Source organism: Ranitomeya imitator, chromosome 6 (genome assembly GCF_032444005.1).
Source record: "Ranitomeya imitator isolate aRanImi1 chromosome 6, aRanImi1.pri, whole genome shotgun sequence".
Taxonomy (NCBI): Eukaryota; Metazoa; Chordata; class Amphibia; order Anura; family Dendrobatidae; genus Ranitomeya; species Ranitomeya imitator.
In genome coordinates this window covers 220,149,423-220,175,282 of record NC_091287.1, presented here as the reverse complement: position 1 = coordinate 220,175,282, position 25,860 = coordinate 220,149,423, and the positions used below count along the sequence as shown (strand labels likewise).

Sequence of the window (25,860 nt, the reverse complement as noted above, 5' to 3'; positions counted from 1 at the left end):
CCGGGCGCTTTGCGCCGGTTTAGATGAGATAGGTACTTTGGGCCGGTACTAGGAGGTGCAATAATAATGTATACAGGTTCTCCTAGAGGGACTGTGTACAGCGGACCATAACTACGATTTATAATAGATATGGGAATATTGTTTATTATAGGATTACTCTGGTAAAAGGTGTAATAGTTTAGCACCTTATGGTGGGGTACCGGTGGGGGTGGGGCCCTTGGTGTAATTTTTGTTTTCTTATTGTCAACTGACACGCACCTGGTTCATGTTTCTCTTTTTGTATTTTAATGTACTAAATAAAGATTTATGGTAATTTTATGGACTAGTACATCATTTTTCCCTATGGGAATCAGTTTCTGGCCAACATTTAAGCCAGAGGACTCGCCGGGCTGCATTAGAAGATACTGCCGATCTGGCTGCCAGTCTGACTGATTCCCCGGTGCATCAGCAAAGAAAGCAGCAGCTCCTTTCATTACTGGGATGGAGTCCAGTATAGTGTTACTAGAGGTTTTCTATCTCAGCTGCAATTCCAGATGGTCTAGCCAGACAGTCAGTGACCTGCATGTACAAGTGGCAGCTAATGCAGGTTTTAGTCCCACCCCTGGGCGGCCTCCCATCAAGCTTTCAGGAAGGTATTCGCTTTTTTGCCCATGGGATCCTTCAATACCTCAATGTCCTCAAAGGGAAGGGAAAACTTTTTGGAAGCCTTGGCAATTGCCAAGTCAAACTTTGAAGCCTTCTCCCAAGAAGAAAATGCCAGGTCATCAAATGGATATTTCCTCTTTGGAGATAAAAAGACCTTTCTCTCTGGTTTCTTCCACTCTTTTTTTAATTAGGGATTGGATTTTCTCATTTAAGGGGAAAGATCTATTTTTTTGTTCAAGTCCTCCAAACATTATGTCCTGAACTGATCTTTTTGGACAAGGGCCCGATGGTGGCCATGACTGCTTTGACGAGGCTGTTTCCAGGGACACTCCCAGTCCCTGGATAAAGATGATGATGATGATGATGATGATTCGGATGTATCCGAGTCCCTCTCCATCCTCTAAACTGCTGACCCCGGCGGTGGCACCTCAGGACACCGCGACAGCCGTGGCAAGGAACCCCTGATGCCTGGATCGGTCTGGTGGGGCCTGGCATCCCACGATGATCTCTTCTGGCACCCAGGTATGCCTCCTTTGTAGGTACGTCGACTGTAGGTCCCCCATCAAGTACAGGAAATCAACTAATGCCTGATGCGGGAGAGAGGTACCGCCCTTTTTATCTGTAGGTTTCCTGTCCTTGAAGAGCGGATCCCCTCTCTCCGTGATGCAGTCATGGGGGAAGAATAAAAATGCAAATGAAGAATTGTGCCCTTCTTAGGCTTGGTTCCCATTGCGTTAATGGGAACGCGCTAACGGACAGCGTTGCACGGTGAAATTAACGCCGTGCAACGCGTCCGTTAGCGCGCCCATTCACAGCAATGGGAACGCGCAGCGCTAGCGACGCGCCGGTGTTTCCTGGCACGCCGTGGACGCTGCTTGCAGCGTCCGAGGCGTGCCCGCGGTCCGTTCCCCGCTCTCGCAGATCGGGGATCTGCGAGAGCGGGGACGTTACCGCGACCCCGGGACGTGGCCACATTAAAAACATTGCGTTAGCGCAACCCGCTAGCGCTAAACGGGTTGCACTAACGCAATGTGACCCTAGCCTATGTCTTTGTTCTACTACATCAATATCAGAGGTAAAAGTTAAAAAGTAAATAATACAAATGAAAACTCAAATAATAAAATCTGGTAATAATTAACTACCAGGTAATTAATCCCCTTCTAGCCCTTGTCAAAACCTACAGTTTGAATCTACAACACCATCTCCTTTAATTCCACCCATCTTTATTCTCAGTGGTGAACAGTTCTTAAAAATTCAGCAAAGAAAAACTGGAGTGGTTACACACTGCATACTTCTAGGTTTCATGTTTCACAAGAACAATATTTGAATAAAGGCTATCTGTAGATAACTTCAACTTATAGTACACACCATTGATGACTATAAAGATATTTCCATTGTTCCCTGCTGGTGTGCTCTTACGACAGGATGAGCATATGGCCACTGCAACCAATCACTTGCTGTAGCGGTGAATGACTGCAGTGGTCACAAGTCCATTCTAAAAGAACTGGATACACACACTCTTGAAAGACCCAGGAAGCAATAGAAGAGGAGAGGTAGTTGTATTAGTAAGGAAAATAAGACTTGTTTTTCTATTTATACACCATGTTGGAGACTTGCTGAAAAAAAGTTTAACAGCGAACAAGACTTCAAACTTTGCCAATAAATTGTTAAAATGTATGCATATATAGATACTAATGTTATGTACACTCCAGGTTGTCCTCATACATTAGAAATATTAGTTTGTTCTAAAGTATGCTGGGTTATATGCATAGCTTTTTTCCATGGGTAAATGTATGCCAAAGGAGTGTTCTTGGTTGGCATGTACTGTACAAGTTTACTCTTTTCTAACAATGAAAATTGATTAGTAGATAGATATGCAAATGAACAAGATTCAGCTGGATATTATTCATATAAAAGGATAGCCAAATAAAATTAACTCAACTTTATTTAAATAATGTGGTCTGAACGTTATCCATTATTGAAAGACAACTGTTAGGCTGGAGTCACACTAGTGATTTTAAAATTGGTCCGATTTTGATGCTGGCGAGTCGGACGGGTGTAATGCAAGTGTCATGCTTTTTTCCCGCGAGTACAATCTGATTTTTCACTCCTAACATCTGATTTACGTCCGAATGCAGTGTGATTGCCATCTGACTCCAATACGATTTTAACATGAGCTTTTACATACAGAAATTCTCTAAGTTATTTAAACATCATTTTCAAAGGAAATATTCTTCAAAACATATACATTTTAGATAGAATAAAAGCCAGCAATTCAGCCGCGTAGTGTAAAATCACAGCAGGAGCTGACAGGATAGAATAGATGGATTATATACAGTAAATACACATAGAATAGGTAGAAATATAGCTGTCAGTGACATATACAATTAGTACAGTGTGAGTTCAGCTTACTGTACATGTATTTAATTAATAAAAGATTATGTTTAAGAAAATGGCGCGAGCTCCTGCGTAATTTTTGTAACCAACAGAGGGAAAGCCGACAGCAGGGGGCAGATGTTTATAGCCTGGGAAGAGGGTAATACCCATGGAGCTTCCCAGGCTATTAATATCAGGTCACAGCTGTATAATTAACCTTTACTGGCTATTAAAATGACGTGGGATTCCCCTATACTTACCAGAAAAGGCTATGCAGACAACACGCTTTGCCAAACTGCGGGCAAAGCCGAAAAGCATTAGTGCGTATGTGCCAGCGCACTATGTCCCGGATCACAGCGAAATACTTCCAGGACATAGTGCACCGGCGCATGCGCACTAATGCTTTTCGGCTTTGCCCGCAGTTGGGCAAAGCATACTGCGTGTGCGCAAGGCAAGATTGCCTTGTGCAGGCGTGTACTACGGAGGACAGAGAATGAACTTCAATCCAATATTGCAGCCAGCATGCAGCCAGCGGGTAAGGAAAGGGTGAATCAAACACCCGAAAACTACGCCCATATGACCGAAAACCGGTCCAGCCGAATTCCGGTGACAGGTTCCCTTTAATTGGTAGTTGGCTCTCAAGCCTGAACAGCTTGGAGTAGGACAACATGTATAAAAAGTATCATGTGATCAAAATACAACTTGCCTAATAATTCAGCACACAGTGTAGTTTCCAAAATGAGGTCACTTGTGTGGGGTTTCCACTGTTTAGGCGCATCAGGGGCTCTCCAAATGTGACATGATGCCCGCAGACCACTCCATCAAAGTCTGCATTCCAAAACATCACTACTTCTTTTCAGAGCCCTGACGTGTGTCCATACAGTGGTTTAGCACCACATATCGGGTATCAGCGTGCTCAGAACAAATTGCACAATAACTTTTGAGGTCCAATTTCTCCTGTTATCCATGAAAAAATAAAAAAATATTTGGATCTGAAGTAATTTTTTTGTGAAAAAAAGTTAAAATGATCATTTTTTTTTTTTAAAACATTCCAAAAATTCCTGTGAAGCATCAGAAGGGTTAATAAACTTCTTGAATGTGGTTTTGAGCACTTTGAGAGGTGCAGTTTTAGAAGGGTGTCACTTTTGGGTCTTTTCTATCATATAGACCCCTCAAAGTGACTTCCAATGTGATGTGGTCCCTAAAAAAAATGGTGTTGTAAAAATGAGAAATCGCTGTTTAAACTTTTAACCCTTATAACTTCTTAACAAAAGAAAAAAATTGGCTCCAAAATTGTGCTGATGTAAAGTAGACATGTGGGAAAGTCTTAGTTACTCACCGGTTAACGGTGTTTCTCAGAGTCCATGACAGCACTACGGAGAGAGGGGATCCGCCCTTCAGGAACAGGAAACTTACAGATACATAGGGGCGGCACCTCTCCCACGCATCAGTTGATTTACAGAGCACAAGAGGACCACCAAGGTTAATAGCATACATAATAAACAATGATACAATAACTAACTATTCACTACCCGTGAATTATATAAATAAAGGAAGAGGTGTACACCCAGAACGTAAGAAGACGGGAGGGTATGTACAGGTGCGGTCATGGACTCCGAGAAACACCGTTAACCGGTGAGTAACTAAGACTTTATCGGTCGTCCATGACAGGACTACGGAGAGAATTACAGAGAGTAACTAACTAGGGAGGGACTACAGCTTGCAGCACCCTTACACCAAAAGAGAGGTCAGAAGAGGCACCCAGGTTCAATCTATAGTGGTTATAGAATGTGTTGGAGAAGACCAAGTAGCAGCCTTACAAATTTGGTCGATCAACACCTCCAATCTTTCCACCCACGAAGCCGCCATAGCTCTAGTGGAATGCGCTTTTAGACCTTCAGGCGCCGGCTTGCCCTTTGAGATGTATACCAGCGAGATAGCCTCCCTGACCCATCTAGCTAAAGTAGATTTCGATGCTCTATGACCTTTCCTACTACCCTGATAGGACACGAATATGGCGTTATATATCTTCCAGGGATCGGTTACTGCTAGATATTCCAGGATACATCTTTTTACCTCTAAAGTGTGTAGCTTCCTTTCCTTATCGTTAGTAGGATTGGGGAGGAAAGATGGAAAAACTATTTCCTGTGTTCTGTGGTATCTTGGCACAACCTTAGGAAGATATGCTGGATCAGGGGACAGTATTAATCTATCATCCCTAAGCTGCATGTAAGGGGGAACCCTGGATAATGCTTGGATGTCGCCTATCCTACGTGCCGATGTTAGGGCCACCAGGAAGGCTACTTTAAGAGATAGATTTTTAATAGAGGCTGAAGAAATTGGCTCAAATGGGGCCTCTGTCATGGCTGAGAGGACTAGGTTCAGGTCCCATGGCATGACCCTATTCTTCACCATTGACCTAGACCGTTTTGTCGCCTTGATGAATCTGCTAACCCAGTAATTCTCAGCAATGTTGCAGCCAAAGAGGGCCCCTGAGGCTGATGCACTTTAAGAGTATTTGGGGATAACCCCATATCTAACCCCTTATGTAAGAATTCCAAAATCTGGTCTATCGGTATTGACTGACCAGCTATTACCCCCGAGTTCTGAAGAAATCTCTTCCAGATCCTGACATAAATTTTTGTGGTGATTTTTTTACTGCTCTTCAGCAGAGTGTTAATGAGGCCCGGAGAGAACCCCCTATCCTTTAACAGCACCCGCTCAAAATCCACGCTGTCAGATGAAGGCCAACCGCCCGAGGATGGTAGACTGGGCCCTGGAATAGGAGATCCGGGATGTCTGGCAAGACCCATGGGTTGGATATTGACATAGCCCTTAGGCATGGAAACCACGTCCTTCTGGGCCAGAAGGGGGCAATTACTATCACTGTGGCCTTGTCCTTCCTGATTTTCCTCACCACCAGAGGAAGTAGAGACAGGGGAGAAAAGGCGTAAGCTAGCCTGAAGTTCTAGTCTATGAGGAGGGCGTCTACTGACCGAGGATTTTCTCTGGGGTTCAGAGCAGAATTGTGTCACTTTTCTGTTTTCTTTTGTGGCAAACAGGTCTACCTCCGGTTGACCCCACCTTTCCACGATGAGGTCGAAGATGGAGCCGTTCAGGGACCACTCTTCCTGCCTCAACGTGTTGCGGCTTAAGAAATCCGCCATAGTGTTTTCTGCTCCTCTTATGTGAAGAGCCGTCAATGAGAGAAGATGTTGCTCTGCTAGCTGGAACAGACGATCTGCTACGCACATTAGGGATTTGAAACGGGTCCCGCCTTGGTGGTTTATATATGCCACGGTGACCCGATTATCCGAGAATACCCGCATGTGGTGGCCCTGTAGATAGACAAGGAGTGTTAACTGCCTGTTCCACTGCTGTTAACTCCTTCAGGTTGGAGGACATTTCCATCTGACACTGATCCCAAAGCCCCTGTACCAAAATATCCCCCATGTGAACCCCCCACCCAGAAGGGCTAGCATCTGAGGTGACTATACGAGTTACGTTATATTCCCAGGGGACCCCCGTGGACAGGTTCTCTTGGTCTAGCCACCATTCGAGGGATACAATAGCGTCTTGGGATAGGGTTAGCAGGCTCTCCAGACATCCCCCCCAACCTTTTTTGTTGTAATAGCACCTCGCCCTGAAGTATCCTCATATGATACTGGGCCCATCGGACCGCTGGAATACAGGATGAGAGAGAGCCTAACAGGGACATGGCTCTTCTAAGGGACATGGTGGGGTTTTTAGAGGCGTTTAGCACCTGAAGGTGCAGGCGATCAATCTTCTCGTGAGGCAAACAGCATTCCTGAACCTGGGAATCCAGGGTCAGGCCTAAAAATCGCTGCACCGTCATGGGCTGTAACCATGATTTTTTAACATTTAGCATCCACCCCAGATGCTCCAGGGCCGACATTACTTTATGTAACTGTTCCAGACAGTGATCCACCGTTTTACCTACGATAAGGAGATCGTCCAGGTAGGGGATTATTAGAATGTCAGACTCATGTAGGTGTGCAATAACTTCAGCCATTACCTTGGTAAACACCCGAGGGGCGACCGATATACCAAAGGGGAGGGCCCTATACTGGAAGTGTCTGACAACCCCATCCAACCGTACCGCCACCCTCAGGAATCACTGGTGTCCTGCATAAATGGGGATATGGTAATAGACGTCCTTAAAATCCAATACTACCATAAAGCAGTTTTTAAACAGTAGCTTTATTGCGGTGTTAATAGTCTCCATTTTAAATGATTGTACGGTCAGGAAATTGTTAAGAGCCCTAAGGTTAATAATTGTTCTGAAGGAGCCGTCAGGTTTACGTATCAGGAATGGAGGAGAGTAGAATCCTCTACCCTGTTCTCCTTCCGGAACCTCTGATAGGACATTCTTATTGAGCAGGTCGTGAACTTCCGTTTCCAGGGCCGCCTGTTCTACTGGAGAGGACCTGAGTGGCGTAATTTTGAAAAAATTCTGAGGGATAGAGGAGAACTCTAGCCGCAGACCCGTAGCTATTATTCCCAAAATCCAATCGCTACTGGAGATTTTGGACCAGGCCAGGTAGAAGGCAGATAGTCTACCTCCTACCGGGGCGACTAATCATTGGGGTGGTTTTTTGACCTCACGGGATGGCTTCTGACGTCCTCCTCCTCCAAACATAATTCCAGTACCTTTCTTTTTTATCGTCCCATCTGCTCTGGTCTCTAGCTGGTCTCCCTCAAAAGAACCTTTTCCCTGCGAAGGGACGCCTGTAAGAAGTAGTCGGTAGCCTGGGAAATTTCTTCTTCTCGTCTCCGGCTTTCTCCAGCAGTTCGTCTAGGACTGGACCGAACAGGTATTCCCCTTTGCATGGGATAGAGCACAGACGAGATCTGGATTGAAGGTCACCCGGCCAACATTTCAGCCATAGGGCCCTGCGTGCTGCGTTTGACAATCCTGCCGCTCTAGCCGCCATTCTTGCAGAATCTGCAGATGCGTCCGCGAGAAAGGCAGCGGCATTCTGAATTGTTGGCAGGAATTTTAACATAGATTCTCTGGAGACTCCCTCTTCCAATTTGGACCCTAGTTGATCCAGCCAGATCATCATTGATCTGGCTGCACATGTCGCAGCCACTGCAGGTCTTAGCGCACCCGCCGACATCTCCCATGTCCCTTTAAGAAATGAGTCAGCCTTCTTATCGAGAGGATCCTTTAAGGAAGCCATGTAGTCAAAGGGAATAGATTTTTTAGATGCCTTAGCCACCACTGCGTCCAATTTTGGTGCCTTATCCCATGTGTTCACCAGGGGGTCCTCAAAGGGATATCTACGTTTAAAGGCCGGTGGAAAGCTGCCTTTTTTCTCTGGCTTTTTCCATTCCCTTTTGATAAGGTTCTGAACCTTGTCATTAAGCGGAAATGACCTACAATTTTTTGGGTCTAAACCGCCAAACATTAGGTCCTGCGCTGAAAGTTCTGGCCTTTCGTCAGCCACCCCCATGGTGGATCTAACTGATTTGATCAGCTTGTCCATCTGGTCCAGCGGGAAACAGAAATGATTAGAATGAGGAGACAGAGGTTTCTGAATCATTCTCCCTTCTAGGGCCAGCGGACGAATCCGAATCTGAGGCGCTAGGCTCCCTTCTTCTTTTAGAAGGCTTCCCCCGGGACAGGGATTTCAGGGAATCTTTCACCTCCTTCTTGATAATCTCCCTAAGGTTTGACGTAAAATCAGGAGACTCTTCCGCCACCTATGGGAGCGGAGAAAAAGGCTATGTAATTTATCCGGTGCTACTGCTATACAGTGTTCCTATCAATCTATTCCCTACCGTCTGACGCATACACGACTGACAAAGTCTTTTAGGGTAGGCGTCCGGCAAAGGGCAAGCGCATAGTGCGCACTCCTTGCTTCTTACCTTACCAGCGCATTTTTTCCCCTAAGGAAATAAACATAGGAAAAGACTGCATCAGGGTACGTTCACGAAGACCTCTTACCCAGGCAGTAGCGGTAGGTACCGGATTACTGGGGGGTCGGTCCAGATCCTTCTGTTTAGATCTGCGACTGGGCTGATCACTGCATCCGTGGGTCTTCGGCTGGGGGTTCGCATGGGACCTCTCCGAGGCTCTGTCCTGCTCCTGCTCCAGCAGACCGACGGTAGCTTCCGGCTCATCCATAGTTGCAGATGGGCTCACAAGCAGCCCTGCAGCGTTCTGTTTGGCTATATATAGCCCTTCCCCCGGATCCGGAACATGTGCAGGTGCGTGGCCAAATCCACCCCCCCACGTGCAGATCCCTGCTCCACCCTCCTCCGCCTGCAATCGCCCCCCCCCCCACCTCCGCCGCATGCAGGACAGCGGCGTTCTCAGCAAAAAGCCGGCAGTGCGCTCAGGGACGCGCCTAGAAGCCGGGGACGGCGCCACCGGACCCCCAGCAGCCCGCCGCCATACCACCGCCGCCTGCGGCCGCAGCACGACGGCGATCGCGGCAGAAGCTGGTGCCCGACCCCCGGTCCCCCGAACCGAAAGGAGCGCAGAAGCCTGCACCGCACCGATGAGGACCAGAGGCGGGGAAGACCGAGGCCCAGGAGGGTGAACGGACCCCGGGGGGGCATACTCACCTCGCTGGCCTCTGGGGACGGACCTCCTCCAGACGCCGCTCTCCCCTGCACCGCTCACTATCGTGGAGTCCTACCCAGACGCACCGTGGCGCTTCCAGGGGCCCGCACTGCCCGAGGTAGGAGACCCCCTCGCTACCTGGGTCGGACAGCCGGCCTGGGTATTGATGGGTGAAATGAAGTCGTATCTGAAGGGAATCCTGTCCACCAGGAACAGGAAACCAACTGATGCGTGGGAGAGGTGCCGCCCTTATGTATCTGTAGGTTTCCTGTTCCTGAAGGGCGGATCCCCTCTCTCCGTAGTGCTGTCATGGACGACCGATAAATGTTACTTATTAAGTATTTTGTTTGACATAACTCTGTGATTTAAGGGCATGAAAATTCAAAGTTGGAAAATTGCCAAATTTTTGCCAAATATCTGTTTTGTTTTTTTTTCACAAATAAATGCAAGTCATATCAAAGAAATTTTAACACTATCATGAAGTACAATATGTCACGAGAAAACAATGTCAGAATCACCGAGATCCATGGAAGCGTTCCAGAGTTATTACCTCATAAAGGGACAGTGGTCAGAATTGTAAAAATTGGCCTGGTCATTAAAGTGCAAACCACCCTTGGGGGTAAAGGGGTTAAACTGCAAATATGTTAATCTACAGGTTAATAGCATTATTACCCTTCCTGACACCCGCACTTAGCCGAACAGTGCAGGGAGAAAATGAACTTTATTCTTCCCGGTAGCGTTCCGGTTTCGGTCACAGGGGCGGCTTCGGTTCAGTCACAGCTCTGAGTATATAGAACTGCGACTGTAACCGCGCTCCCGATCCCGGCTCTGACTGACAGTTAGCCCTATTGCAGAGCCAGTGTCAGGTTCTCTATACTCAACCAACAATGCCCCAGAGACTGAACCCGGAATGCTACCGGGGAGAATAAAGGTAATTTTCTCGCTGCAGAGTTCGGCTAAGGCTGGTTTCACACTAGCATACAGGAGTACTGCGGATGGCAGCATACTTCCTCCCTTCTTCCTCCCTGAAACCACACTTACGCCTCCTTGCGTCCTGCGGTGCCCTGCGTACCTATCTTTATCATTGGGTGCGCAGGGATGTACACGGTTTGCGGATGCCTCCACATGCGCAGTTTGGACGCTGCGCCGAACTGCGCTGAATGCAACATGTAGCATTTTGTTGCGATCGGCGCAGCGTCCAAATAGCGCATGAGGAGGCATCTGCAAACAGCGTACGTCCCTGCGCACCCAATGATAAAGATAGGTACGCAGGGCACCGCAGGAGGCTTAGGTGGCGTGGTTTCAGGGAGGAAGAAGGGAGGAAGTACGCTGCCATCCGCAGTACTCCCGTACGCTACTGTGAAACCAGCCTAAGTGCAGGCTCCGGGCAGGGTAACAATGCTATCAACCTGCAGATTATCAACATAGTGCTTTTTTTTCTGGTGACAGGTTCCGTTTTAGCACATAATAGTCAGTCATTTTTTGAATGCATTTTATTCCGGTACGTGTCGCAAATACAGTACACACAGATAGTAAAAACAGACCGTGTCACATATTCACGCATACATATGAAAAAGGCCTAAAATGTATTTTGAGGTTTTGCAGAAGTTGAGGAGTGTATAATGAGGTTCTGCAGCATCTGAGAGGTCTATAATAAGGTTATGTAGCAGTGAGGTGTATTTTGAGGTTATTATGAGTTACGGTATATATGTAGATATACACACACAGTTACACTCTTGCACACACATCATTATAGATTTTCACTTCACAATTCTCCTGTGTCAGAGGTGATGTGGAGACATGTAAGGCTCTATCACCACTATGGATGTGATACGGGTACAGGTGACGCTCTATCACTACTGTGGATATGATTATGGGGACAGGTGACGCTCTATCACCACTATGGATGTGATACGGGGACAGGTGACGCTCTATCACTACTGTGGATATGATTATGGGGACAGGTGACACTCTATTACCACTATGGATGTGATATGGGGACAGGTGACGCTCTTCCACCATTATAGATGTGATATGGGAACAGGTGATGCTCTATCACCATCATAGATGTGATATGGGGACAGGTGACGCTCTATCACCACTATGGATGTGATACGGGGACAGGTGACGCTCTATCACTACTGTGGATATGATTATGGGGACAGGTGACACTCTATTACCACTATGGATGTGATATGGGGACAGGTGACGCTCTTCCACCATTATAGATGTGATATGGGAACAGGTGATGCTCTATCACCATCATAGATGTGATATGGGGACAGGTGACGCTCTATCACCACTATGGATGTGATACGGGTACAGGTGACGCTCTATCACTACTGTGGATATGATTATGGGGACAAGTGACGCTCTATCACCACTATGGATGTGATACGGGGACAGGTGACGCTCTATCACTACTGTGGATATGATTATGGGGACAGGTGACGCTCTATCACCACTATGGATGTGATACGGGGACAGGTGACGCTCTATCACTACTGTGGATATGATTATGGGGACAGGTGACGCTCTATCACCACTATGGATGTGATACGGGGACAGGTGACGCTCTATCACTACTGTGGATATGATTATGGGGACAGGTGACGCTCTATCACCACTATGGATGTGATACGGGGACAGGTGACGTTCTATCACTACTGTGGATATGATTATGGGGACAGGTGACGCTCTATTACCACTATGGATGTGATATGGGGACAGGTGACGCTCTATCACCATTATAGATGTGATATGGGGACAGGTGATGCCACTGTGGATATGATTATGGGGACTGGCGCCCCTCTATCACCACTGTGGATGCGCTGTGGAGTGCAGTGACTGTGCTGCTTTCCACAGCTGAGGACACAGGACACTCCTCTCCCATTTCTAATACTGTGATCATACAGGTCAGCACAGGGGCAGATTACTGACAGCCAATGAGTGCGCAGTGGGCGTGGCTGGATACTGAGGATGGGCGGCGGTATCAGCTCTGGCTGTCAGGTTTGATAATAAAGCACAGTGAGCTGTCAAGTTTGGTAGAGCTGCATGTAAATAAAGTGGATGCAGAAATTCAGGAGGAACGCAAGATAGAAACAAAAAGCAAAATTTATAGGGGTGTTCTTACAATACAGGACAGACTAACTTTCCAAAACAAAATTTGGATTTCTGGTTTGGACAACCTCTTTAAGAAGAACCTTTTTTCACTGTCATACTTTATCAGTATGTTACATCCATTTCTAAAACTGAAATAGGCTATGTACATAATGAATCTTATGATAAAGTAATTTGTATCTTTACTTAAATCCTACAATGATTACTACCTGATATTTTTCTAATTTTATTAACAGTTTTCACAGGATGTCCCCAGACAGGAACATATACCCATAGGCCGTTCTAGGACTACAGACCATGTGGTTTTTAACTACCGTATTTGTTTTTAGCTCTTTTAGCTCATGCACTAGATTTCCTTCTGAAAATCATCTACTTGCATGGCTTCACATCCATTCATGAAAACTAATCTCTAACGGTGAGCTACCACAATCGTTACCACTAAGGGATACAAATAAGCAGCTTATAGATCAATAAATCAATATATGATATATATGAAAATTAGGTATCAACAAATAAGAAAATAAAGCTTCATTTACACTTGGGACCATTGTATTCAACTAGACTCATCCAAAAAATATTTGCTGTAATTATGTAGAAAATTGCATATAATGACTTTGTGACACAACAAAAAGAACAGACTGAAAAACTGATTATTAATTAAATTCTAATTTTGAAATGCAGCCTCTTGAACATTCCTGTTCCAATTTGTATTTTTATCACAAATCCCAGTGGCTTCTCAACATGATGTACTTTTGTAAAAGTAGCGTGTAGTGATAAGGAAGATACATACCGGCACTTGGGCAGCGTCCATGTACTGAAGGCCAAAATAATCAGTTTCCACTAAGTCCAAATGGTATACAATCTGGTCAAATAAATCCTGCCCTTTGGCTTGTTTCTAAAACAAAGAAGAGCACACTTTAGTACATCATTTGTTTCTTAATAGTCTAGTCATTTTACTTCATATCTGAACCTGTCCAACAACAGAATATTGGAGTATCCACATTCAAAATCACTCTTTATAAAGTTTTATACTCAAACATATGGAGAGCAAGCTCATATAGGAGGTACAAGGCCCCCATACATGGTACCATATGATGCTTCTATAATATATTATGTAGATATCAATGTTTCTGGGGGAAAATATCCCCTTAAAAAAGACAGCAAACAAAAGCAACTCAGTGGGATTTTGCACAGAACCTGACAAACTAAAACCTACATGAAATAAGACATATGCTTATACAGTATGAGTGCTATTGAAGTCTGCAGGCATCATATTACGGCTTCATAAAACTTGCCTGTATTATGGATGTCATGGGAAGGTGTGGGAATTCTGTGACCTGTTCCTGAGTGGTCGGTTCCCCTGTCTGTTGAGCCATTACCCATTCTTTCCTGTCCAAATTCTGATGGTTTCAATATACTTTGATTTCCCTTCTTGGTTTGTTTCTCTCCCCATGTTTCTCATTTTCCCTTTTTAGTTTATCCTTTCTCATTCTAGTTTGGGTTTTATATGTTCACCCTTCACTGCACTTCCTTACTGGCTATACCACTTGGTGGTTGGATGTTCAGGAGTTCCAGACCTTCAGATAAGGAATTTACCTTGCTTGATAAACACAAGTTGTATTCTACTTATACTATAACATTTATCACAACACATTTGTCAATTTCACTTCTCTGTTAAAGTTCATAAAATAAGGGAGAGTAGAAGGAGTGAAGCAGTATCATGGCAGTTATACAGGGAGATAACCCATAGTAATGCCACTAGTACACACATATACACATAGACACACCATTATATCTATTAATAAAATGTGTAAAATAAGAAAAGTAATCAAATTAATTTCAGTAATGAGGTAGATTTGTCCAGACACAGAAAGCAAGGAAAACGAGCGCAGGAAGCAGATGTAAGCAGAAGGTGAAACTCAGATTCCAATCTAATGAGATCAGTACACAGCATTAACTTTCACTTTACAGATCAGGTCAGGAAACAAGGAAAGAATTACATTAACATTAGATATACAATATTGAAATCTTTGAGACATTTTATACTTCTAACAAGCTTTATTTACTTCAGATTAAGCCTATGCATCAGAATACATATTCTATAATTTAGCAATTCTTCTAGAACAGAGGGCATACTTTGAAAACACTCACAGAAATGTGCTACGACTCAGTGCAATCTGAGTTGTATGGCACCATAATCCCACATCCTTACACTGGTGTGGAGCACAATGTGAGGCCATTATACTGTATGGAGCACTCTGGGGGTCATTATACTGTATGGAGCACTTTTTGTGTCCATTAGATTGTATGGGGGCCTGTGTGTGGATTACAGTTTAAAGGTACCTTCACACTCAGCGACGCTGCAGCGATACCGACAACGATGTCGATCGCTGCAGCGTCGCTGTTTGGTCGCTGGAGAGCTGTCACACAGACAGCTCTCCAGCGACCAACGATCCCGAAGTCCCCGGGTAAACATCGGGTTACTAAGCGCAGGGCCGCGCTTAGTAACCCGATGTTTACCCTGGTTACCAGCGTAAAAGTAAAAAAAAACAAACACTACATACTTACCTACCGCTGTCTGTCCCCGGCGCTCTGCTTCTCTGCACTCCTCTGCACTGACTGAGCACAGCGGCCGGAAAGCAGAGCGGTGTCGTCACCGCTCTGCTTTCCGGCTGACCGACGTTCACAGCCAGTGCAGGAGGAGTGCAGAGAAGCACAGCGCCAGGGACAGACAGCGGTAGGTAAGTATGTAGTGTTTTTTTAACTTTTACGCTGGTAACCAGGGTAAACATCGGGTTACTAAGCGCGGCCCTGCGCTTAGTGACCCGATGTTTACCCTGGTTACCAGTGAAGACATCGCTAGATCGGTGTCACACACGCCGATCCAGCGATGTCTGCAGGGAGTCCAGCGACGAAATAAAGTTCTGGACTTTCCTCAGCGACCAACGATCTCCCAGCAGGGGCCTGATCGTTGGTCGCTGTCACACACAAGGATTTCCTTAACGATATCATTGCTACGTCACAAAAAGCAACGATATCGTTATGTGTGAAGGTACCTTAAGAATCATACTGTGATGGAGTCACCATTCTTTGTAGGGTAGATTTAGGGAGGAGGGTTGACCCCCCCACTTTGTCCAAGCTTTTAATTTTGGCCCTCTGTTTGAGTTTGACATCCCTGCTTTATAGTAACCAATCTGCTCTTATCAGTTAACTGATATCAGCTGCCTTGCCCTCCTTAACACTTTCTCCTCATCTAACAAGAAGATCACTGAAATGACGCAAGCAGATCATTTTGTGGCAGGGCTGAAATTGAGTTGAAATTATTTTTTTGTGATTAGGTTAATTTTTAAGGCAAAGAACGACTTAAATTATTTGCAATTCATCGTGGATCCATCGTGGATCAATTGAATGTACATACAAGACATCCAAAGGGTGAGTGTAACAATATATATTTCTTGCTGTGAATATACACCTACACTTAGACTCTGCGCCCCTTGTCTCCCCTTTTATATCTCCTTCCGATATCCTTGTGTTGTTTCTGCATTATAGTCAGAACTAGGGTCATTTGATCAATCAAGCAAATCTGTTACATTCAGCCTGGAGCCAGCCATGGAAAAGTAATATATACAGCACTCGTTGTACCTGGACCTTCTCAGTTATCTGTGCAGTATTTCCCCCCCTTTGGAGATTGAATTCTGACAACCAGCACTACAGACTACCTGCTGGAAGATGGCACTTTCCATACATCAACCAATGTTTGTCATGCCCTCTGCTGGCAGTCAAGAAGGTACTTTGACAATTCACTATCGGTAGTTTTTGATATGAACCATCATTGCCAAGCGAACGGTTAAGTGAGAATGAAGGGAATCATTTATCATCTGTTTTCACTGCCTGAACCAGTAACCTGCCAAATCCTCTGCCAGGCAGATAGAACCAGTAGCAGACAGTGACAAACCAGTTCAAGGGAAATTTCAGTACATTTTAACAAGTGGCTTAGAAATGGAGTTTTGTGCTTTCTGAAAAAAAAAAAAAAACGTAAGAGGGAGAAAAGTGGTAATGTAATAAAAGATACAGTACTTTGCTGTCAAAAGCTATGAAGATCTAATGCTGCCATGTTGATCCTCTCCACTGTGTTTTTTTTTTTTTTTTGGTGGGGGGGGGGGGAGGATTACTTGGCTGTAAGAATGACATGCCGACTTCACATGTAACTGCTGCAGCCAATCACTGGCCTCATCATTGTACAGCACAAACAGTAATTGACAGCAGTGATCACGTTTGGCTGGCTTACTTAAAGCAGCAGTCAAGTAATCTGAGAACAGCAGGGAGTACCAGGGTGCTAGTGCTGAAACATGGGGGTTTCACAAGCAAATATTCTAGCTTTCATCATATTTCCCTTTGTCTATTTATGAAAACTAACTTTGTTGTGAACGAATGAGGACCCTGTTTAGCAGCTGTGTTACAAGTGAATACAATAGTTTCTTAGCTAGACCATTTTCGCTGAGCCAGAGAGCCTGCATTTCAGAATGATGTAGTACAGAATTGCCAATAAAACCTAAATAAGAGGGGTGAACCAGAGAGGGACACCCGCAGAACGCTATACATTGGCCAGCTCATTCTAAAACGGTTATCACAAATGCTGCCCAAATTCAGAGCGGAACACTCTTCTTTGTACAGAGGGAGTCAATCGCTCTGTCATGCTGCCCATTGAAAGGTTGAAAGGATGAAAATAAAAAAAAGTCAGGTTCCCTTTCAAGGAAACTTACATCAATTTCAATAATGGGGATCCCATGCCCCCTCCTCTTGAATGGAACAACAGCCATACAGACACATTACTGCTCAATTCATGGACTTTGGGAGGAGAACACACTAGTTATCACCATCAGTCCCAAAAACAATAGCACCAATTGCACATACAGCATGTGTGACTAAAGGTACCTTCACACTGAACGATATCGCTAGCGATCCGTGACGTTGCAGCGTCCTGGCTAGCGATATCGTTCAGTTTGACAGGCAGCAGCGATCAGGATCCTGCTGTGCCATCGTTGGTCGGAGCAGAAAGTCCAGAACTTTATTTCGTCGCTGGACCTCCTGCAGACATCGCTGAATCGGCGTGTGTGACGCCGATTCAGCGATGTCTTCACTGGTAACCAGGGTAAACATCGGGTTACTAAGCGCAGGGCCGCGCTTAGTAACCCGATGTTTACCCTGGTTACCAGCGTAAACGTAAAAAAAAAAAAAACACTACATACTTACCTTCCGCTGTCTGTCCCCGGCGCTGTGCTTCTCTGCACTGTGAGCGCCGGCCAGCCGGAAAGCAGAGCACAGCGGTGACGTCACCGCTGTGCTTTCCGGCTGGCGCTCACAGTCAGTGCAGAGAAGCACAGCGCCGGAGGACAGACACGGAAGGTAAGTATCTAGTGTTTGTTTTTTTATGTTTACGCTGGTAACCAGGGTAAACATCGGGTCACTAAGCGTGGCCCTGCGCTTAGTAATCCGATGTTTACCCTGGTTACCGGCATCGTTGGTCACTGGAGAGCTGTCTGTGTGACAGCTGTCCAGCGACCACACAGCGACGCTGCAGCGATCGGGATCATTGTCTGGATCGCTGCAGCGTCGCTTAATGTGACGGTACCATTATGCTCAAAAAAAAAAAAAAAAAAAAAATCGGACCCTAATATAGTCAATAGGTGATATAAGTTGCTCATTGTACAACTCTTATCACAATTTATAAAAATACCTAAATTGTACATTTGTGTTTACATTTACTTAAAAAAAAGCAAAGTACATTGTTTTAGTTTCTGTGGTCACCTTTCCAGTTTCACTGAATGTTGATACTGTTTCCTCTGTTTGGCTTTAGAGGTTGTTCTGGCAACATCTGCAGAAAGTATTCTTAAACTTTGGATTTGTGTACTTTATGTTTATGCAATGTTACAGGTACAGTCTAGACTGGAAAGGGAAAAGAGGAGCTACGATAGTACATACATAGTACATAAGCTGCTTACAAAACCAATGACACTGATAATACAAGGTTCCTACAGACAAAGCAAAAAAAGATCAAAAGCAAATGACAAAAAAAATAATTAAAATATAAAAATATTATAATATATAACAATATTAAAATAATAAATCAAAGAACAATAAGCAACAACATAATTTACTCAAGCTTCAAAGGTTGAAGAACGGAGTTCCACAATGTCATGTATTGTGACGAAGCAGTTCTTGTCCAGTGGAGCATCTTTCTCTACGTTAATCCTGCTTTGGATCACTTTTTTTTCTAAATAAAAGAATGTGATATATATTTATTTATTTTTTTTTTTAAATATAGGTAATGAAAAAAATGAATTTAAACATAAGGTCATTCTCTGATGACAGCTTCATTAAAAAAAATGTATTAAAGAAATGTAGTATGAAATGGATACCTCTAACAAAAATCACATTTTGATCACCACCGCAGAAGGAAGTTTCCTAATGAAAACGTTTATGGATATCGACAGTTACTTTGATTTTTCCCAGGGATCATTGTCAAATATGATTGAAGGACATTTTATACATACAGTCATGGCCGAAAGTATTGGCACACTTGTTCCAAAAGATGAAAAAAAAATTTTTCTCACTACGCAGTTTACCGATTGGATTCTTTTTTTATATTGATAGAATGAAGGATACCAAATACGTGTATATTTGATTTTTATGGTTTTATTTTGAATGGGGCGAAAGGGGGGGGCGTGATTTGAACTGTTATATATTTTTTATTTTTTTAATATTTTAACCCCTTCAAGACCCAGCCTATTTTGACCTTAAAGACCTTGCCGTTTTTTGCAATTCTGACCAGTGTCCCTTTATGAGGTAATAACTCAGGAACGCTTCAACGGATCCTAGCGGTTCTGAGATTGTTTTTTCGTGACATATTGGGCTTCATGTTAGTGGTAAATTTAGGTCAATAAATTCTGCATTTATTTGTGATAAACACGGAAATTTGGCGAAAATTTTGAAAATTTCGCAATTTTCACATTTTGAATTTTTATTCTGTTAAACCAGAGAGATATGTGACACAAAATAGTTAATAAATAACATTTCCCACATGTTTACTTTACATCAGCACAATTTTGGAAACAAAATTTTTTTTTGTTAGGAAGTTATAAGGGTTAAAATTCGACCAGCGATTTGTCATTTTTACAACGAAATTTACAAAACCATTTTTTTTAGGGACCACCTCACATTTGAAGTCAGTTTGAGGGGTCTATTTGGCTGAAAATACCCAAAAGTGACACCATTCTAAAAACTGCACCCCTCAAGGTACTCAAAACCACATTCAAGAAGTTTATTAACCCTTCAGGTGCTTCACAGCAGCAGAAGCAACATGGAAGGAAAAAATGAACATTTAACTTTTTAGTCACAAAAATTATCTTTTAGCAACAATTTTTTTATTTTCCCAATGGTAAAAGGAGAAACTGAACCACGAAAGTTGTTGTCCAATTTGTCCTGAGTACGCTGATACCTCATATGTGGGGGTAAACCACTGTTTTGGCGCACGGCAGGGCTTGGAAGGGAAGGAGCGCCATTTGACTTTTTGAATCAAAAATTGGCTCCACTCTTTAGCGGACACCATGTCACGTTTGGAGAGCCCCCGTGTGCCTAAAAATTGGAGCTCCCCCACAAGTGACCCCATTTTGGAAACTAGACGCCCCAATGAACTTATCTAGATGCATAGTGAGCACTTTGAACCCCCAGGTGCTTCACAAATTGATCCGTAAAAATGAAAAAGTACTTTTTTTTCACAAAAAAATTCTTTTAGCCTCAATTTTTTCATTTTCACATGGGCAACAGGATAAAATGGATCCTAAAATGTGTTGGGCAATTTCTCCTGAGTACACCAATACCTCACATGTGGAGGTAAACCACTGTTTGGGCACATGGTAAGGCTCGGAAGGGAAGGAGCGCCATTTGACTTTTTGAATGAAAAATTATTTCCATCGTTAGCGGACACCATGTCGCGTTTGGATAGCTCCTGTGTGCCTAAACATTGGCGCTCCCCCACAAGTGACCCCATTTTGGAAACTAGACCCCCCAAGGAACTAATTTAGATGCCTAGTGAGCACTTTAAACCCTCAGGTGCTTCACAAATTGATCTGTAAAAATGAAAAAGTAATTTTTTTTCACAAAAAAATTATTTTCGCCTCAATTTTTTCATTTTCACATGGGCAGTAGGATAAAATGGATCATAAAATTTGTTGGGCAATTTCTCCCGAGTACGCCGATACCTCATATGTGGGGGTAAACCACTGTTTGGGCACTCGGCAGGGCTCGGAAGAGAAGGCGCGCCATTTGACTTTTTGAATGGAAAATTAGGTCCAATTGTTAGCGGACACCATGTCGCGTTTGGAGAGCCCCTGTGTGCCTAAACATTGGAGCTCCCGCACAAGTGACCCCATTTTGGAAACTAGACCCCCCAGGGAACTTATCTAGATGCATATTGAGCACTTTAAACCCCCAGGTGCTTCACAGAAGTTTATAACGCAGAGCCATGAAAATAAAAAATAATTTTTCTTTCCTCAAAAATGATTTTTTAGCCTGGAATTTCCTATTTTGCCAAGGATAATAGGAGAAATTGGACCCCAAATATTGTTGTCCAGTTTGTCCTGAGTACGCTGATACCCCATATGTGGGGGTAAACCACTGTTTGGGCGCACGGCAGGGCTCGGAAGGGATGGCACGCCATTTGGCTTTTTAAATGGAAAAATAGCTCCAATCATTAGCGGACACCATGTCACGTTTGGAGAGCCCCTGTGTGCCTAAACATTGGAGATCCCCCAGAAATGACACCATTTTAGAAACTAGACCCCCAAAGGAACTAATCTAGATGTGTGGTGAGGACTTTGAACCCCCAAGTGCTTCACAGAAGTTTATAACGCAGAGCCATGAAAATAAAAAAAAAAATTATTTTCTCAAAAATGATCTTTTAGCCTGCAATTTTTTATTTTCCCAAGGGTAACAGGAGAAATTTGACCCCAAAAGTTGTTGTCCAGTTTCTCCTGAGTACGCTGATACCCCATATGTGGGGGTAAATCACTGTTTGGGCACATGCCGGGGCTCGGAAGTGAAGTAGTGACGTTTTGAAATGCAGACTTTGATGGAATGCTCTGTGGGCGTCACGTTGCGTTTGCAGAGCCCCTGATGTGGCTTAACAGTAGAAACCCCCCACAAGTGACCCCATTTTGGAAACTAGACCCCCAAAGGAACTTATCTAGATGTGTGGTGAGCACTTTGAACCCCCAAGTGCTTCATAGAAGTTTATAATGCAGAGCCGTGAAAATAATAAATACGTTTTCTTTCCTCAAAAATAATTATTTAGCCCAGAATTTTTTAATTTTCCCAAGGGTAACAGGAGAAATTGGACCCCAATATTTGTTGTCCAGTTTCTCCTGAGTACGGTGATACCCCATATGTGGGGGTAAACTACTGTTTGGGCACATGCCGGGGCTTGGAATTGAAGTAGTGACGTTTTGAAATGCAGACTTTGATGGAATGCTCTGCGGGCGTCACGTTGCGTTTGCAGAGCCCCTGATGTGCCTAAACAGTAGAAACCCCCCACAAGTGACCCCATTTTGGAAACTAGACCCTGAAAGGAACTTATCTAGATGTGTGGTGAGCACTTTGAACCCCCAAGTGCTTCATAGAAGTTTATAATGCAGAGCCGTGAAAATAATAAATACGTTTTCTTTCCTCAAAAATAATTATTTAGCCCAGAATTTTTTATTTTCCCAAGGGTTACAGGAGAAATTGGACCCCAAAAGTTGTTGTCCAGTTTCTCCTGAGTACGCTGATACCCCATATGTGGGGGTAAACCACTGTTTGGGCACACGTCGGGGTTCAGAAGGGAAGTAGTGACTTTTGAAATGCAGACTTTGATGGAATGGTCTGCGGGTGTCACGTTGCGTTTGCAGAGCCCCTGGTGTGCCTAAACAGTAGAAACCCCCCACAAGTGACCCCATTTTAGAAACTAGACCCCGAAAGGAACTTATCTAGATGTGTGGTGAGCACTTTGAACCCCCAAGTGCTTCACAGACGTTTACAACGCAGAGCCGTGAAAATAAAAAATCATTTTTCTTTCCTCAAAAATTATGTTTTAGCAAGCATTTTTTTAGATTCACAAGGGTAACAGGAGAAATTGGACCCCAGTACTTGTTGCGCAGTTTGTCCTGAGTATGCTGGTACCCCATATGTGGGGGTAAACCACTGTTTGGGCACACGTCAGGGCTCGGAAGTGAGGGAGCACCATTTGACTTTTTGAATACGAGATTGGCTGGAATCAATGGTGGCGCCATGTTGCGTTTGGAGACCCCTGATGTGCCTAAACAGTGGAAACCCCTCAATTCTAACTCCAACACTAACCCCAACACACCCCTAACCCTAATCCCAACTGTAGCCATAATCCTAATCACAACCCTAACCGCAACACACCCCTAACCACAACCCTAACCCCAACACACCCCTAACCCTAACCACAACCCTAATTCCAACCCTAACCCTAACCCTAAGGCTATGTGCCCACGTTGCGGATTCGTGTGAGATATTTCCGCACCATTTTTGAAAAATCTGCGGGTAAAAGGCACTGTGTTTTACCTGCGGATTTTCCGCGGATTTCCAGTGTTTTTTGTGCGGATTTCACCTGCGGATTCCTATTGAGGAACAGGTGTAAAACGCCGCGGAATCCGCACAAAGAATTGACATGCTGCGGAAAATACAACGCAGCGTTCCCGCGCGGTATTTTCCGCACCATGGGCACAGCGGATTTGGTTTTTCATATGTTTACATGGTACTGTAAACCTGATGGAACACTGCTGCGAATCCGCAGCCAAATCAGCACCGTGTGCACATAGCCTAATTCTAAAGGTATGTGCACACGCTGCGGAAAACGCTGCGGATCCGCAGCAGTTTCCCATGAGTTTACAGTTCAATGTAAACCTATGGGAAACAAAAATTGCTGTACACATGCTGCGGAAAAACTGCACGGAAACGCAGCGGTTTACATTCCGCAGCATGTCACTTCTTTGTGCGGATTCCGCAGCGGTTTTACAACTGCTCCAATAGAAAATCGCAATTGTAAAACCGCAGTGAAATGCGCAGAAAAAAACGCGGTAAATCCGCCATAAATCCGCAGCGGTTTAGCACTGCGGATTTATCAAATCCGCAGCGGAAAAATCCGCAGAGGACCAGAATACGTGTGCACATTCCTAACCCTAACCCTAACCCTAGCCCTAACCCTACCCCTACCCCTACCCCTACCCCTAACCCTACCCCTAACCCTAGCCCTAACCCTAACCCTACCCCTAACCCTACCCCTAACCCTAGCCCTACCCCTAACCCTACCCCTATTCTAACATTAGTGGAAAAAAAAAAATTTCTTTATTTTTTTATTGTCCCTACCTATGGGGGTGACAAAGGGGGGGGGGGTCATTTATTATTTTTTTTATTTTGATCACTGAGATAGATTATATCTCAGTGATCAAAATGCACTTTGGAACGAATCTGCCGGCCGGCAGATTCGGCGGGCGCACTGCGCATGCGCCCGCCATTTTGGAAGATGGCGGCGCCCGGGAGAAGACGGACGGGACCACGGCTGGATCGGTAAGTATGATAGGGTGGGGGGGGACCACGGGGGGGGGGATCGGAGCACGGGGGGGGGGAATCGGAGCGCGGGAGGGGTGGAACGGAGCACGGGGGGCGTGGAACGGAGCACGGGGGGGCTGGAATGGAGCACGGGGGGTGGAACGGAGCACGGGGGGGGGTGGATCGGAGTGCAGGGGGGGTGATTGGAGCACGGGGGGGTGATTGGAGCACGGGGGGAGCGGACACGAGCACGGGGGGGAGCGGAGCACTGGACGGAGGGGAGCCGGAGCAGTGTACCGGCCAGATCGGGGGGCTGCGGGGGCGATCGGAGGGGTGGTGTGGGGGCACACTAGTATTTCCAGCCATGGCCGATGATATTGCAGCATCGGCCATGGCTGGATTGTAATATTTCACCCGTTATAATGGGTGAAATATTACAAATCGCTCTGATTGGCAGTTTCACTTTCAACAGCCAATCAGAGCGATCGTAGCCACGAGGGGGTGAAGCCACCCCCCCTGGGCTAAACTACCACTCCCCCTGTCCCTGCAGATCGGGTGAAATGGGAGTTAACCCTTTCACCCGGTCTGCAGGGACGCGATCTTTCCATGACGCCGCATAGGCGTCATGGGTCGGATTGGCACCGACTTTCATGACGCCTACGTGGCGTCAAAGGTCGGGAAGGGGTTAACAAACTTTTTTTTTTTTTTTTTTTTATTTGCTTCAATAGTCTAGTTATGGAGGTGGTGGGGAGAATGATAGGGGTGGAGGGGGAGAAGGCAATGATGGAGGTGGTGATGAAGACAATGATGGGGGTGGAGAGGGCTGCATTATATTCTGTGGGGGGACTGCATTATTCTCAGGGGACTACACTACATTATATTATGGGGGGCTACATCATACTATATAAAGTTGCTACAGTATACTCTATGGGGGGCTGCATTATATTCTGTGGTGGGACTGCATTCTCTCAGGGGACTACATTATATTCTGTGGTGGGCTGCATTTTACTATTTGAGGGGGCTGTATTATATTCTATGGTGGGGACTACGTTATACCTGAGGGGGTTGTATTATATTTTGTGGGGTGCTGCATTATATTCTATGAGAGGGGACTGCATTATATTTTATGAGGGGGCTACATTATATTCTGTGAGGGGGCTACCCCAACCCTTGCTACATAATTAAGATGTGAACTACCTTATATTATACCCTGATATTAGCGCTTTTTACCGCACAATTGGTGGTCTTGTATCTATATCTATGTAGCTACATAGTGGGCCCTAAGAATGATTTTCTCTGGTGGGTCCAAGGTGCTCCAGTCAGACGCTGTCATAGTAACACTTTATGGCAGAATAAAGCACCTGTTGGATATTTTCTTCACCTGATGTGGATGCTGCTCTCTTTTCTTCTTTGGTGTTTTCCTGGTCTAATTGGATCCTTGGACCTTGGAGCGTGCATCCTTCAAGCTGAGTGCTGACGGTTGAATTTACTGGCCTAAGACGCTGTCATAGTGTCAC

At 44.9% G+C, this 25,860-nt stretch overlaps 1 protein-coding gene across 1 annotated transcript in view; it reads right to left on the bottom strand.

Moving 5' to 3' along the window:
* The window catches only part of EPB41L4B (erythrocyte membrane protein band 4.1 like 4B), a 252,755-nt gene that overhangs the window by 145,194 nt on the left and 81,701 nt on the right, over nt 1-25,860 (bottom strand). Inside the window, exon 2 of the mRNA XM_069730489.1 lies at nt 13,524-13,628. Coding sequence (XP_069586590.1) covers nt 13,524-13,628 — 105 coding nt within the window. The remainder of the gene's footprint in view (nt 1-13,523; nt 13,629-25,860) is intronic.